The sequence below is a fragment of the Poecilia formosa genome, unplaced genomic scaffold (assembly GCF_000485575.1).
Source record: "Poecilia formosa unplaced genomic scaffold, Poecilia_formosa-5.1.2 Scaffold493, whole genome shotgun sequence".
Classification (NCBI taxonomy): Eukaryota; Metazoa; Chordata; class Actinopteri; order Cyprinodontiformes; family Poeciliidae; genus Poecilia; species Poecilia formosa.
In genome coordinates, this window is record NW_006800432.1 from 339,008 (window position 1) to 351,464 (window position 12,457).

Here is a 12,457-nt window from a genome sequence, read left to right on the forward strand (position 1 = left end):
AAATGGCTAAATAAATAATAATAAATAAATGGTTGGAACAGAAACGGCTTTCTTGAGAGTTTTTAAATGAGAACTTTTTAGCAGATGGCTCTGGTCACTTTGTGATCCTTTTGTCACTGGGCCTTTGACCTTTGACCTGGCCTACAATGCTGTTGACCCCAGAACCCTTTTATTGCTGTTGGGGATACAGGAGCAGCCATGACGGTTCCAGACACTTTGTGTTAATGTTGCCGATGTTTTTCCACTTCAGCGCCTCTTGCATGCGGCGCTCTGCAGGGGTCCATCCTGGGGCCACTTTTATTTTCATCATACCTGCTTCAGCTGGACTCTCTTCTAAGGGTCTTTTCCTTTGATTGTTGCGCTGATTGCCAGATCGATCTGCCCCTCAAATGGATTAATGGTTCCATCAATCCTCTGTTGAAATGTCCGGATGGCACCAAACTTTAACGATGATAAAACTGAAGGGATTTTGCTCAGCTGCATTTCTGTCTCTTTGTGAATTTTGGCTCTCTAAAGCTGAATTTGACAGTCTGTTGCTAATCTGAGAATGATTTAAGCTGGGTTTAAATCGTTCAATCGGTCTTAAAGAAGAGTTTCTTCCAGTTGAGGCAGATGGCCTAACCAGGCCTGACCTTGGGGAAAATGCTTTGTGCGTTCATTGCAAGCAGACTTGGTCACTGTAATGTGTTTTATGTTTGGTTGCTGAGAATGCTGCAGCTCAGTTTTTAACAGAAAATCGTAGGTTTGAACACATTTCGCCAGTTTTCTCCTCCCTTTGTCACAGAATAGATTTTATTGTTTTGGGATTTTTTGATGATGAATAAATGCTTTCATGTTCGTCAGGTTTCTGACACCCACCTGCTGACCTATCTGATCAGCTGCTTCTGGATTTTAGCCAGGATGAAGCTCAGAGGAGATCAACCTTCTCCAGCTCCTAAACTTTGGATAAACCTGACCTTTGACCTTAGACAGACATCCTGACTAACCCTAATCCGGTTGGAGTTCTTTTTAAATTAGTTTTAAAGTTGTTTTTTTTTTCATTATTCCAGTTCATTTTGTTCTGATTTGTCTCCAATATTATCATTAGATATCTATATTAATTTGTGTATCATCATTAGTAACTGCCAGAACTGAAAGAAAGAGAATAATTTATGATTATTATTCATGGAAGAATTTGGGTTATTTAGTTAATAAATTCTCTGATTTGTTTAGAAGTCAGTGCTTCCGTGATCATTCCTTCAATCAATAACCAATCAAGTTTTATTTGTATAGCACATTTCAGCAACAATGCATGTCTAATCATAAAGTCATGTAACAGAATCAACATTTAGTTAAGAGCCGTCGTTAAATTCTTAATCTTTTATGATTTGGAGCAACTCCAACCAGCTGGGTTTTAGTCAGGACTTAAAGGAACTCAGTGTTTCAGCTGTTTTCCAGTTTTCTGGAAGTCTATTCCAGATCTTTGGTGAATAGAAGTTGAATGCTGCTTCTCCATGTTTGGTTCTGGTTCTGGATGCAAACCAGAAGCAGAACCAGAACTAACAGGTTGATCCAGCAGCAGATCTTAATCCGTTCATTAATTTCTAAACTACCAGGAGTTTAAAGTCTCTCAGTGAAGGACTGTAGAACCGGGTGGTGTAGAGCCGGGTGGTGTAGAGCCGGGTGGTGTAGAGCCAGGCGGTGTAGAGCCGGGCGGTGTAGAGCCGGGCGGTGTAGAGCCGGGCGGTGTAGAGCCGGGCGGTGTAGAACCGGGCGGTGTAGAGCCAGGTGGTGTCTCTACCCTCCTGGTTCTAGTCAGATCTCCAGCTGCAGCTTCTGGTCTGTCAGTCTGACCTGCTGCAGGAATCAAACCACTAAATCCTGGATGAGTTTCTCTGGTCGGAGACTTTCGTCCTTTGGGCCTGAAATGTCCTGCAGCTGCTAGAAGGACCACTGAGGAACCGGCTTCATGTGGCTCTGAAGGCTCAGGTCAGAGGTCATCACTACGCCCAGATTTCAGGCCCAATTACTGGTTTCCAGCTGTAATACCTGAAGCTCTGTGTTGACTCTAGATCCATAACTCTAGATCATTCCTCTTTAGGTCCAAAGATGATAACTTCAGTTTTGTTTCTGTTCTGCTGGAGTTTCCTTCATGACACACAGTTTGTCTTCCAGAGACGATGGAGTTGGTGCCCTGATTAAACAAAAGAATTTCCATTTTATTAATAATTTATTGATTATAATTATCAATGATTACATAAGCTAAACATTGATGTGAATTCTGGTTCCCAACAAACCAGAGGTCCAGAATCACTACCACACTTTCCAATCAGAACCGGTTCTGAAGAACCAGAGTAAGTTTCTCTGGCAGTAGAACTGCAGCTGATAAACTGGGTCGGTTCCTGAAGCTCTAAAGATCTAATTATATCTTTGGTTTTATTTTTGGGTCAGATTCTGGTCCGTTCTGGTTTAACTCTGCTCCCATGCCTCTGTCCTCCATGTGCGTCCAGGTGACCGACGCTCGGCTCCAGATGGAGGAGCTTCTGGCTCTGGTTCTGCAGCGGATCCACATGGAGGAGAGCAGCATGGCTGTGGAGCGAGGCAAGAACCATTCCTGGCGGTCCTTTTTCTGATGGGTCGTCTGGTTCTTGTTCTGATGGGTCTCGTGTCCATGCAGAATGCCTAAACGTGGTGCAGAACCTGGAGGCGGTGAGGCGGAGCTGGCAGCGGGCGGAGGCAGAGCTGAAGCGCTTCAAGGAGCTGCTAGTGAAGTCGGATGTGGCCAAAGCGGCTCTGGAGATCCAACTGAAACACGCCCGGAACCAGGTGGACGTGGAGATGAGGAAGCGGCACAAGGTGGAGGCCAACTACCAGTACCTGGTGAGGGAAGCTGATGGGTTTCTGATCTCAGCGGCAGCCTGCGGGAGGCGCTAACGACTCTGACCGCTTGCAGGAGAGGCAGATGCAGCTCATGTGTGACATCCTGGTCCAAGACGGAAAGTTCAACACTTCTCTGAACGATGAGCAGAAAAACTTCCTAGCAAAGCTCAACCAGCAAGGAGCCAACGCCACGCTGCTCCGCAGCACCAAGAGGTGAGGGGAGAGAAACGGGTTCTAGTGGCGGGACAGGAGGTAAAGCTACAGATGATGCTCCTGGTTTTCCAAGCACAACTGCTTCAGAACCAGACCAGACCAGTCGCATCCAGAGCGGGTCTCTAGAACCGTCCAACCGGGTCGGCTGTTGTTGACACATCTGATCGTCTCCCAGCAGGTTGTCTGTCATTGACGAGTCGTCCTTCCTGTCCCACTCCGACATCAGCTACGACCGCACTGAAGACTATGTGGTAGGACACACACACACACACACACACACACACACACACACACACACACACAGGACTGTCCCACTGATCAGAGTACGTTTGTCTTCATATATCAGGACCTGGACACCACGCTGATCAAACCTCTGAGGTCTCGAGTCCGAGAGCGGAGGGTGAGTCCTGATTGGCTTTGAACCCGAAAAGCTGATGATGATCTTGGTCTTCATCCTGTCCTCTTGATGTCCTCCTGTCTTCCATCCTCACCCTGTTGACCCGTCTCTGTCCTTGTCGGTCCGGTGGGTTTGTCAAGCGCTCCTCTATGCCGGTCGGAGGTCCAGTGGCGAAGCGGAGCAGAATTGGAAATGTGTCTGCAGAGATCGAGGAGAAGAGAACAATTAAGAAGGTGAGGAAAACCCGAAGATGGTTGGTTTTCTTCTTGAAGACCAGAACCTCAGACTTGAATAGAAATTCCTGATAGCTGGACCCAACAGAACTGATGATGGTTGTCGTCCTGTTGAAGGTCCAGTTGATCATTGGAACCAGCTGCTGAAGTAGACTGAGCCACATCTCAGGAAACCGATAGCTGTTCTGGTTCGGGTTAGGTGTGGTGGAAGTTGGAAGTAAAACTCTTCACAAGATCTAATAACTAGTAATCGACTCCTAATTAATGTAGACTCATTTCACCTTCTATCATTTCTCCTCCACTGTGCTATTCCATAAATCCACCCCACAGAATCACACATACTCCTCCGTGAACAAACGCATGGATGTCTGTCCCAAGTGGTCACTAAACATTTGTTGAATGTTTCCAGTAAATTCTTTGGTGGGTTGTTGGTTCGATTCCCCACTCCGCCAGTCACTCACCACCGTCACAGGGTGAGTGACTGAAGGTCGTGTGAAGCCTCAAATTTAACCTGTTTTCCCAGAACTGCAGTTGTCAAAATGGTTCTGGTGATGTTTCACACTGGACCTTATGGTTCTGGTTGTTGTGACTCTAATCTGAACACCAAGTGGCCTGCAGTCATCAGACCAGCCGAGTCTGTAAGACACAATCCTTCAGTCCTGAGGTCACAGCTTCTCTTTCTTTGGTCTAAAACGAACAAAGTTCAAAAAGCTTCTTTTTTTTGGAAAATGTCCCATCATGCTTCACTGCAGAAGACATGAGGCTGATGTGAAAAAGCTAGCAGAACCCAGCAGGGACCTGTTGGTTCTGGCTTCCAACCTGTGTTCTGCTCAGGAAGTGGAATCCATCGTGAAGGCATCCGTGGCGACTCCAGATGCAGGCGGACAGAACCACATGGCTCTGGGAATCAAACAGGCTTGTCCCGATGACCCGGCTCGATCCGCCTCCCAGGAGGGGGCCGTCTCCGTTCGGGCCGCAGGAGGAAGAGGCGAGTGGTTCTTTTTTCTATAGTTGGGTTACAGCTTTAGATTCTGATGATCAGGAGAAGATCTTCATCAGGACTTTGACAGGTTCCACCGCTGCTTTACAGCTAAACTAACCCTCCAGAACCAGATCTGAATTGTCTGGTAGCATTCCTTAAGATGACCTTTGTTGTGGATTTTGGACTTTAAGAATCAGAACATGGAATCTGGATCCACAGCAAGCCTGGATTATCTAAACCTACTGTCTGAACCTGCTGCTCTGATTTAAACCTGGACCAGGTCTGGACCACCCTGAACTGCCTTTGGTCTGGACTTGTGGGATCAGAGCAGAAAATAGTTAAATATAAAATATAATGCATGAGAACAACCAGCAGAGGGCAGTCTATCCACAGAAAAACTCCCAATATCAGTTGACAGAGACCAGTTAAGAGAATTGCATGTTTGGACCGTAGGGGACAGGATGGACTATCTTGGACGTTGTGGATCATATTTCTTCTTAGAAACCATTGTTGTTAGTTCTGTTGGTTCCTCATACATTTGTGGTTCTTACTTCTTGCAGAATCAAAACACATGGAAAGTTCTGGTCCTCATAGTTGGATCTGTTCAGCTGGTCGGGTTGCAGTTTAATCGTGACAGAGTTCTGATCCTGTTTTAGGCAGTCAGCTCAGACTGAACAGACTGGTTTTCTGGATCACAATTGGTGCTGGTCCATTTCCATTAGATCATTTGAACTCAGGTCCACCCTGAAGCCCTTATTTTCTACTGAATTTAGTCAGTACCAATCAGAACCCTACTGCAGGTTTGGTATTGGTCTATTTGGTACCAGTTCAGTGCTGCATCCTGTCTGGATTTCACCTGGCTTTCAGTTCCATCAGACCTACTGTAAGGCAGGGAAATGGACCATGAGGTCCAACTGGTGATGAGAAGGTACTTCTGGTCTCTGACTGGTCTTTCCATCTTCTCCTCAGATCAAACGTCTTTGTGGAGCTCCAGCAATGAGAAATCAGTGGAGCTTAATGCTCCTGTGGAGGACAGAAACGTTCCGGTTCTCCACAAGTCCTTGAGACACGAGTTTCTGTCTAAAACGGTACATAAGTCTTACTGGACCTGATCTGGGACCCTATGTCCAATGCAGGGGTGTCCAACTCCTCAAGAGCTGCTGCCCTGCTGCTTCTAGATGCATTCCTGCCCAACACAACAGCATCAAATGCTTGGACTATACCTTCAGCACGCCTTAAGTCACAGGTGTCAAAGTCCAGTCCTTAAAGGCCCGCTGTCCTGCAGTTTTTAGATGTGCCACAGGTACAAAACACTGGAATGAAATGGCTTAATTACCTCCTCCTTGTGTAGATCTGTTCTCCAGAGCCTTGCTAATGACCTAATTATTCTATTCAGGTGGTGCAGCAGAGGCACATCTAAATGTTGCAGGACAGCGGCCCTTGAGGACTGGAGTTCGACACCCCTGCCTTAAGTTGATCCAAGTGTGTTAGAGTAGGGATGCATCAGGAGCCTTGTGGAATCTTGACCTTTGAGACCTCTGACGTGAAGTTCCTGAGTAACCTAAAGTGTCTTTCCAGGTGATCCGACCAGAGACCTGCACGCCATGTGGGAAGAGGATTCGCTTTGGGAAAATGGCTGTAAAATGCAGGACCTGTCGGCTTGTGGCTCATCCAGAGTGCAAACAGAATTTCCCAAACAGCTGCTCGTCCTCCAGCACAGTGACAGGAGGTGGACCTCATAAGGTACCTCTGTTGGTTTAGCTCAATGTGACCCGTTGCATTCAGCTGCCTGCAGAATAAGCGACCCACAGGCTGGACTCGCTCTGGTCTGCTGGGTTTGTAGAGCTCACTGACCTTCAGGTTCCTGTGGGACTGAAGGTGAAATCAGGGACAGAAAACAGGCTCTGGATTTCCCTGCAGGGAGGAGGAGAACCTCCCTGAGCTCCAGGTGTTTCGCCAGGGTTTGTCCTGACTCTCTCTGAAGCTTCAGACTTTGAGTTTCAGAAAAAATTTCTCTGATTTACTGGATGATTTCAGGTCTAATGCAGTGATGCTGATAAGGTGAGGGGGTAGAGCAGTTGTGGAAACGGTGCAGAGCACCTATCGGGGTTGGTCAGAAAACTTCTCCTTTCATGCACAAAAATAACCTGGACCTTAGTTCCAGTTTCAGGTACCTTTGAGAAGAAGTTTAAACCAACTGAATGATGGTCAAACTAAGCTGCAGGGCCACCAGTCCACCATCTGGACTTCATCTGACAGACATCAGAACACCAACAGAACCAACTGATGTGTCTGTAGCTCTGATTTAAGTTCTGCTCTGTTTTAGGACTCTCTGGAAGCTTTTGCTCCGTTGACTCATCCCAGAGTTCCTCAGGTCATCGTGGATTGCGTGGCTGAGATTGAGAGGAGGGGTCTTCATGAGGTGAGTTCTTCGCTGTTGTTCCTTCTCCGTTCTCTGCAGGAACCAAAAGGAAATTTTAAACCTAAAATACTGGACCGGGTGGCCTAGCTTTCAGATGAGGATGAGGATGATCCAAATCGGCTACAGACGGGCCAGAAGATGTGACGTTTTAAGGGCCAAGTTGTCCCCTTAGGGTGCAATTAGTGGACCTGCTGCTCAGTTTGGGTGTACTGTTCTTGGACTTTAACAGCCCTGATCCACCAGAGAACTACCCACTTATATCTTTCTACCCTGTTTTCTCATGTGTGTCTGATCTGTCTTCCTCAGAGAGGCCTGTATCGGGTTCCTGGGGGAGAGCGCCCAGTGAGAAATCTCCGAGATCGGATCCTTCAGGGGAAGCCTTCTCTGATGCTTAGTAAAGTTCAGGACATCCATGTAGTCTGTGGGGTCCTGAAGGACTTCCTGAGGAGGCTGAGGGAACCCCTGGTCACTTTCAGGCTACACAGGATCTTCATGGAGGCTTCAGGTAGAAGAATCAATTCTCAATTTGTTTCATAACTGGCTCTAATCATCCACTGAAAAGTGTCTGTCTGTGTTTTAGAGCTGGATGAGGACAATGGTTCTGCTGTCCTGTACCGGGCCGTGTCCGAGCTGCCAAAGGCCAATAGAGACACCCTGGCTTTCCTCATGATTCACCTCCATAAGTAAGAATCTTCAGTAGATCAGAGGTCTGCAGACAGAACCTGGACCTGCTGTCATGTCTTCAGAACTAACCTGTTCTCCTTGAAATTCAGGGTGATGAGGAGTCCACAGTGCCAGATGGACCAGAACAACTTGGCCAGAGTGTTTGGACCGACCATAGTGGGTCACAGCATTGCTGAGCCATCTCCAACAACCATCTTGAAAGACGCTACCATTTGGCCAAAGGTCTGTTTAAAAGATCCACTGGTCTCGGTTCTGAGCTGGTTGTGGTCCCCTTGGTGAATCTGGATCAAATGATTGCTCATATCCCCAGGTTGTCTGCTGCCTCCTGTCCATTCCTGAAAACTACTGGAGACAAGTTCTCATCGTGGGAACGGACCAGAACCCGTCTCCATCCTCCTCCAGTAAGCTCAACCAAGGTGAAGGGCTCAGTGGACCCCAAATACACAGATACAAATTCAGAACCTTTTCTCAGGTGGTGCATTGAATTTCTGATCCAATTGTTTTCAGGCCGATTGTTCCAGCCATTGACGTCTCCAGAGCTAAACGGCATCTTCAGAATGATCAGTCCAGAGTCTGTGCGAGACAGAATCGTTAACCCGGGGAACAACTTCAGCACCACGTAAGACCAGAGCAGACCGGTCCCACTATAAGGTCCGCTTCAGATCCTCTGTCGGCCCCCTGTGTTCAACACGTTCCACTACATATTTCATGACATTTTTCATCCACAATAACTTAAGAGTTTTCACTGATCTCCTCACTGTTTGCTGTTTGTTTGGATGTTTTCAGAAATGCAGTGGAGCCTGGAAGGAAGTTCTTCACTTCACCCTGTTGACCAACAAGGAGGAGTACTGACCCAGTCCTCCTTGCAAAAGGTACCATGTGACTGAACTCAACCCTGGAGGTTTATATCAGCAGAAACCGACCTGTTTGACTTTCTTTTCACCATAAAACATACGTTTATTATGAAATATGCCGCCAGAAATTGAAAATAAGTGAAGCTTTTCAGCTCTTGACTTGACCTTCTCTACAAAACAGAGAACTTCTTTCAGCTGGGCTTAGCTGGACCAAGTGGCCATTTATTAAAACAAACTGGATGGCTTTTCCAGCCTGAAACAAAGGATGTTCTGACCAGTTGTCTTATAAACTTTTCAAACTTATTTCTAAACTAAGAATAAATCTGGAAGTTTAAGATTTGAACTTTTAATGTAGATGTTTACAGAAAACTAGATTTATTTTCCTGAATGTGAAATGAATAAATATGAAATGAAAAATGTCAAATAAAGCTTTCGTCTTGCAGATCATTTGCTTGTGAGTTTCATGAGATCAGTGGAGCCTCCTTCAGATGGATCTGAAAGTGCTTCATCGTTTTCTGGAGATGTTCCCAGATCTGCCATCTCAGTTAGTTTGGAGAGTCCAGCAACAGGAATACTGGATCGGATTGGTTCTGCTCTGCAGAACCTGAAGGCCTTCCACATCTAGCCCGGTTGGTGCCTATTCCCAGACGCTACCTGCCTAAATGGGTTCCTCGCTTTTATGGGATGACGTTACCAGTTGATTCAAAAAATGGTGTAAAATAAGAGACGTCTTACTCTGTTTTTCTCTTCACACTTTAATCATGCAACTGTTATCACAACAAATTACATCCATCACAATACCTACTACATCACAGGTGTGGTTGCTATAGTAACGCTTCTCATGGACACTGTGTTTCTGGTCACTGTGTGAGAACAGATGACTAGAAACCACGTGGCTGCCATCTTGGACACCTAGCAATCTGTTGATCTAATCAAAGTTAATCTGAGTTTAGATTAAACAAACCGTTAAACTCAGCACCTGCTGGTCAGGTGACCCATGAACACAGTATCCTATGGAAAAGCCAGTTTATTAAAGGTTGGATCCTTTTGAAATCATGTAGTCAATGTTTCCATAGCTCAGTGTTTCTCCACCCTGGTCCTCAGCCCCCCTGCTCTGCATGTTTTAGATGTGCCTCTATTCCAGAACAGCTGATTCAAATGATTGCATGACCACCAAGTACTGCAGAAGCCTGTTAATCACCCAGAGATACAAGTCAGGTGTGTAGCAGAAGGGAAACACTTAAAACATGCAGGGCGGGGGGGCGTGAGGCGTTAGAAACACAGCCATAGCAACAGCTGGACTCCAACATGGGAACAGTGATGCTAACACTGATGCTACCTATTGAGTGAAAATAGGAGGGTGTGGTCATTGAGGTGCCATTGATCAGGTTGGGTATTTGAACAGCAAGGTGAAGCTGGTGGCTCCGCCCACCTTAATGTCTAGCCAATGGTTGCCTTGTTTTACAGACTGATTTCAGTTAGCATAAAACCGTTCTGACGACGCTGGACGTACTCGGTGCAACCTGGACTGGGACGGGTCTGGGTTGGTGGGTCTCATAAAAGTGGATCCAGTCGTTGACATCAAAAACGGATCATATTCAGAAGACAAATGTAACCCTTGACCCAAACATTGAACCAATCACAGCCAAGGTACAAAAAGGAGTAAAAATACAAAATTAAGACAAAGTCTTAGAAAACGCTACATTAAAAATGTGAATGTGACATCACATGCTGCAGAGTCACATGATGTCAACAACTCTGACTGTGACCTCTTTCTCTGAGACATGCTCTTTCAAATTAAAAGCCCTCAGTATTTGATTCCAGGCCTTCTGTGTGGATGCTAATGATCAGCTAGAGCTGTGCTAGCAGTATCAACAGTCAGAGAAAACAACTCTGGTCTACAGAACCAGGTTCTGAAGTTGCTACATGACCCAAACATCCAAAACCATCTGAAGATGGACTGTGGTTCTCAATCATCTAAAGTTATCCAATTACTGCTACAAAGGCTGCATCTGATTACACTGAAACCATGAGCTGCTGGTCACATGACCAGGAAGATGGTCTTAGGGTCCTACCTGTGGGGTGGTACTGCCACAGAACCCAAAATACCCTCCATCTAGAACTCTGACTTGGGGTTAAGCAGCCTTGTGTTTGGACAGTGGAGTCGAACTGAGGTCCAGACTGATTAGAACAGCAGCAGAACCGAGCCTGGTTCTGACCACAAGGCTAGCTTTGACCTGGGAGGCCAGCCTGCCCCTTCAAGTCAGCTGATGCAATGCTGTGACTACCTCACCAGGGGGGTCAGGGGTCAACCACAGGCGGGCTGGCTGGCATCATTCATCTCACAGATAGCTGGAAGTATTTTGAGAGGCCAATGTGGTCATAATGTTCTGCTTGATTGGTGTTTTATGTCAGCATTACTCATATTACTGTGATGTCACTAAGTAAGATAAAGACATCTTTCTCGTCGCTGCTGATGTGGAGGGCTTCAGCGCTGTCGGGTCAGAACCGGTTCTGTCTAGTACCGGGTTACATGGGGTTGACTAAGCACTATGGTGAGGTTCTGGGTGGGACAGCTACATTCAGGACTAAAGTTGTCAGTTTGAGCTCAGGAGACCCAGAAGGTTCTGGGGAGTTCTGGAGTTAAACTACATATAGGGTCAGACGGTTTCACTTGTAGAGCCCACTGAACCCTACAGGTGTTCACTGAACACCCTACAGGTGGCTCCACCTGTAGGGTGTTCAGTGAACTCAGCTGGATCATAGACTAACAGATGTTCTTCAACACTTGGCTGGAAAATGAATGGATTAAGATAGAGATGTAATGTTGGAACGTCCTCCAGGTGGCGCCACAATCCTTTGAGCAGAGCGACGGGGTATGTGATCGTCAATCTGAGCCCCTGAAAGACCAATAATTTATCACATTATCAGCAGTTCACCCAGAATGCACCTCACCTGGCCAGTCACCTCTAAATGATCCAACTGAGCATACCTGCCAGGGTGAACCCTGATTGGTGGAGGTTTCGGGGGCCAGTTGGGGTTTTGGTCCCCGTAGGACCCCTGGTGGTTGGAGTTGGTGGGACTGACTTGGTCACACTGATGACATCATGGACTGGACCATCATAGTTACCGCGGGGAACGCCACGGGCCTCAGCCATCTGGAGCATGGAAACCAAAACATCAGAAGACTGACTGGTCAGTTCACAGATCTGTCTGTTAACCTGCAAGTTATGACTTAACTGTTTATATTGTTGTTCATCGGTTACCTTGCTGCGTGCTCTGATCCGCTTGTAGACTGTGTCAGGAAAAGCCTTTCTTGCTATAAAGCGTCCAGAACCTTCGGTCACGTTGAGCTGTCCGTCCTCCAGAACAACCCGACCGCCGCTGATCACTACTGTGGGAACGCCTCGAAACTCGAAACCCTCCAAGATGTTTACCTCCAATGTCTGCACAGAGAAGTTGGTGGGGATGTAACTACTAATCAGATGGACTAGTTTGAGTAACAAACCAATCAAACCAGCAGTTACCAGGTTGTGAGTTGTGGCAGAAACGGTTAGAGTCTCTTTTGGGTTCCAAATTACAATATCAGCATCAGATCCAACAGCAATCCTTCCTGAAGAACGACACACACACAAGCACATCCAGTAAACTGGGATTACGAATGACTAAAATCTGATCACCAGTTTCCAGTAAAACATCCATAAACACCACCCTGGATTTTACCCAGAAGCTCCAAGTTTGTCCTCCAGGTCTCATAAGAGATGAAGTCTGAAATTAGAAGCTGCACGATGCAACCAGCAGCCGACTACGAAG

The 12,457-nt window shown here is 46.6% G+C and overlaps 2 protein-coding genes across 6 annotated transcripts in view; one reads left to right on the top strand and one right to left on the bottom strand.

The window, feature by feature from the left end:
* The window catches only part of LOC103156695 (rac GTPase-activating protein 1), an 11,016-nt gene extending 1,925 nt beyond the window's left edge, over positions 1–9,091 (top strand). For 3 of the 5 annotated variants that reach the window (XM_007578835.2, XM_007578838.2, XM_007578839.2), the window contains 16 exons: positions 2,490–2,580; positions 2,657–2,859; positions 2,933–3,072; positions 3,248–3,323; positions 3,419–3,472; positions 3,610–3,702; positions 4,537–4,690; positions 5,654–5,772; positions 6,263–6,427; positions 7,011–7,106; positions 7,413–7,611; positions 7,687–7,789; positions 7,880–8,012; positions 8,101–8,206; positions 8,298–8,409; positions 8,577–9,091. In XM_007578835.2, the coding sequence (XP_007578897.1) occupies positions 2,490–2,580; positions 2,657–2,859; positions 2,933–3,072; positions 3,248–3,323; positions 3,419–3,472; positions 3,610–3,702; positions 4,537–4,690; positions 5,654–5,772; positions 6,263–6,427; positions 7,011–7,106; positions 7,413–7,611; positions 7,687–7,789; positions 7,880–8,012; positions 8,101–8,206; positions 8,298–8,409; positions 8,577–8,622 (1,890 nt within the window). In that variant the 3' untranslated portion in view covers positions 8,623–9,091. The remainder of the gene's footprint in view (positions 1–2,489; positions 2,581–2,656; positions 2,860–2,932; positions 3,073–3,247; positions 3,324–3,418; positions 3,473–3,609; positions 3,703–4,536; positions 4,691–5,653; positions 5,773–6,262; positions 6,428–7,010; positions 7,107–7,412; positions 7,612–7,686; positions 7,790–7,879; positions 8,013–8,100; positions 8,207–8,297; positions 8,410–8,576) is intronic. The other 2 variants (XM_016664536.1, XM_016664537.1) reach the window with 2 other exon arrangements.
* Positions 9,092–9,960: 869 nt separating this feature from the next.
* Positions 9,961–12,457, bottom strand: part of LOC103156702 (dihydropyrimidinase-related protein 2-like) — a 17,890-nt gene continuing 15,393 nt past the window's right edge. The window contains exons 19-22 of the mRNA XM_016664529.1: positions 12,172–12,257; positions 11,911–12,090; positions 11,637–11,802; positions 9,961–11,544 (exon numbers count right to left, since the gene is read on the bottom strand). Coding sequence (XP_016520015.1) covers positions 11,453–11,544; positions 11,637–11,802; positions 11,911–12,090; positions 12,172–12,257 — 524 coding nt within the window. The 3' untranslated portion in view covers positions 9,961–11,452. The remainder of the gene's footprint in view (positions 11,545–11,636; positions 11,803–11,910; positions 12,091–12,171; positions 12,258–12,457) is intronic.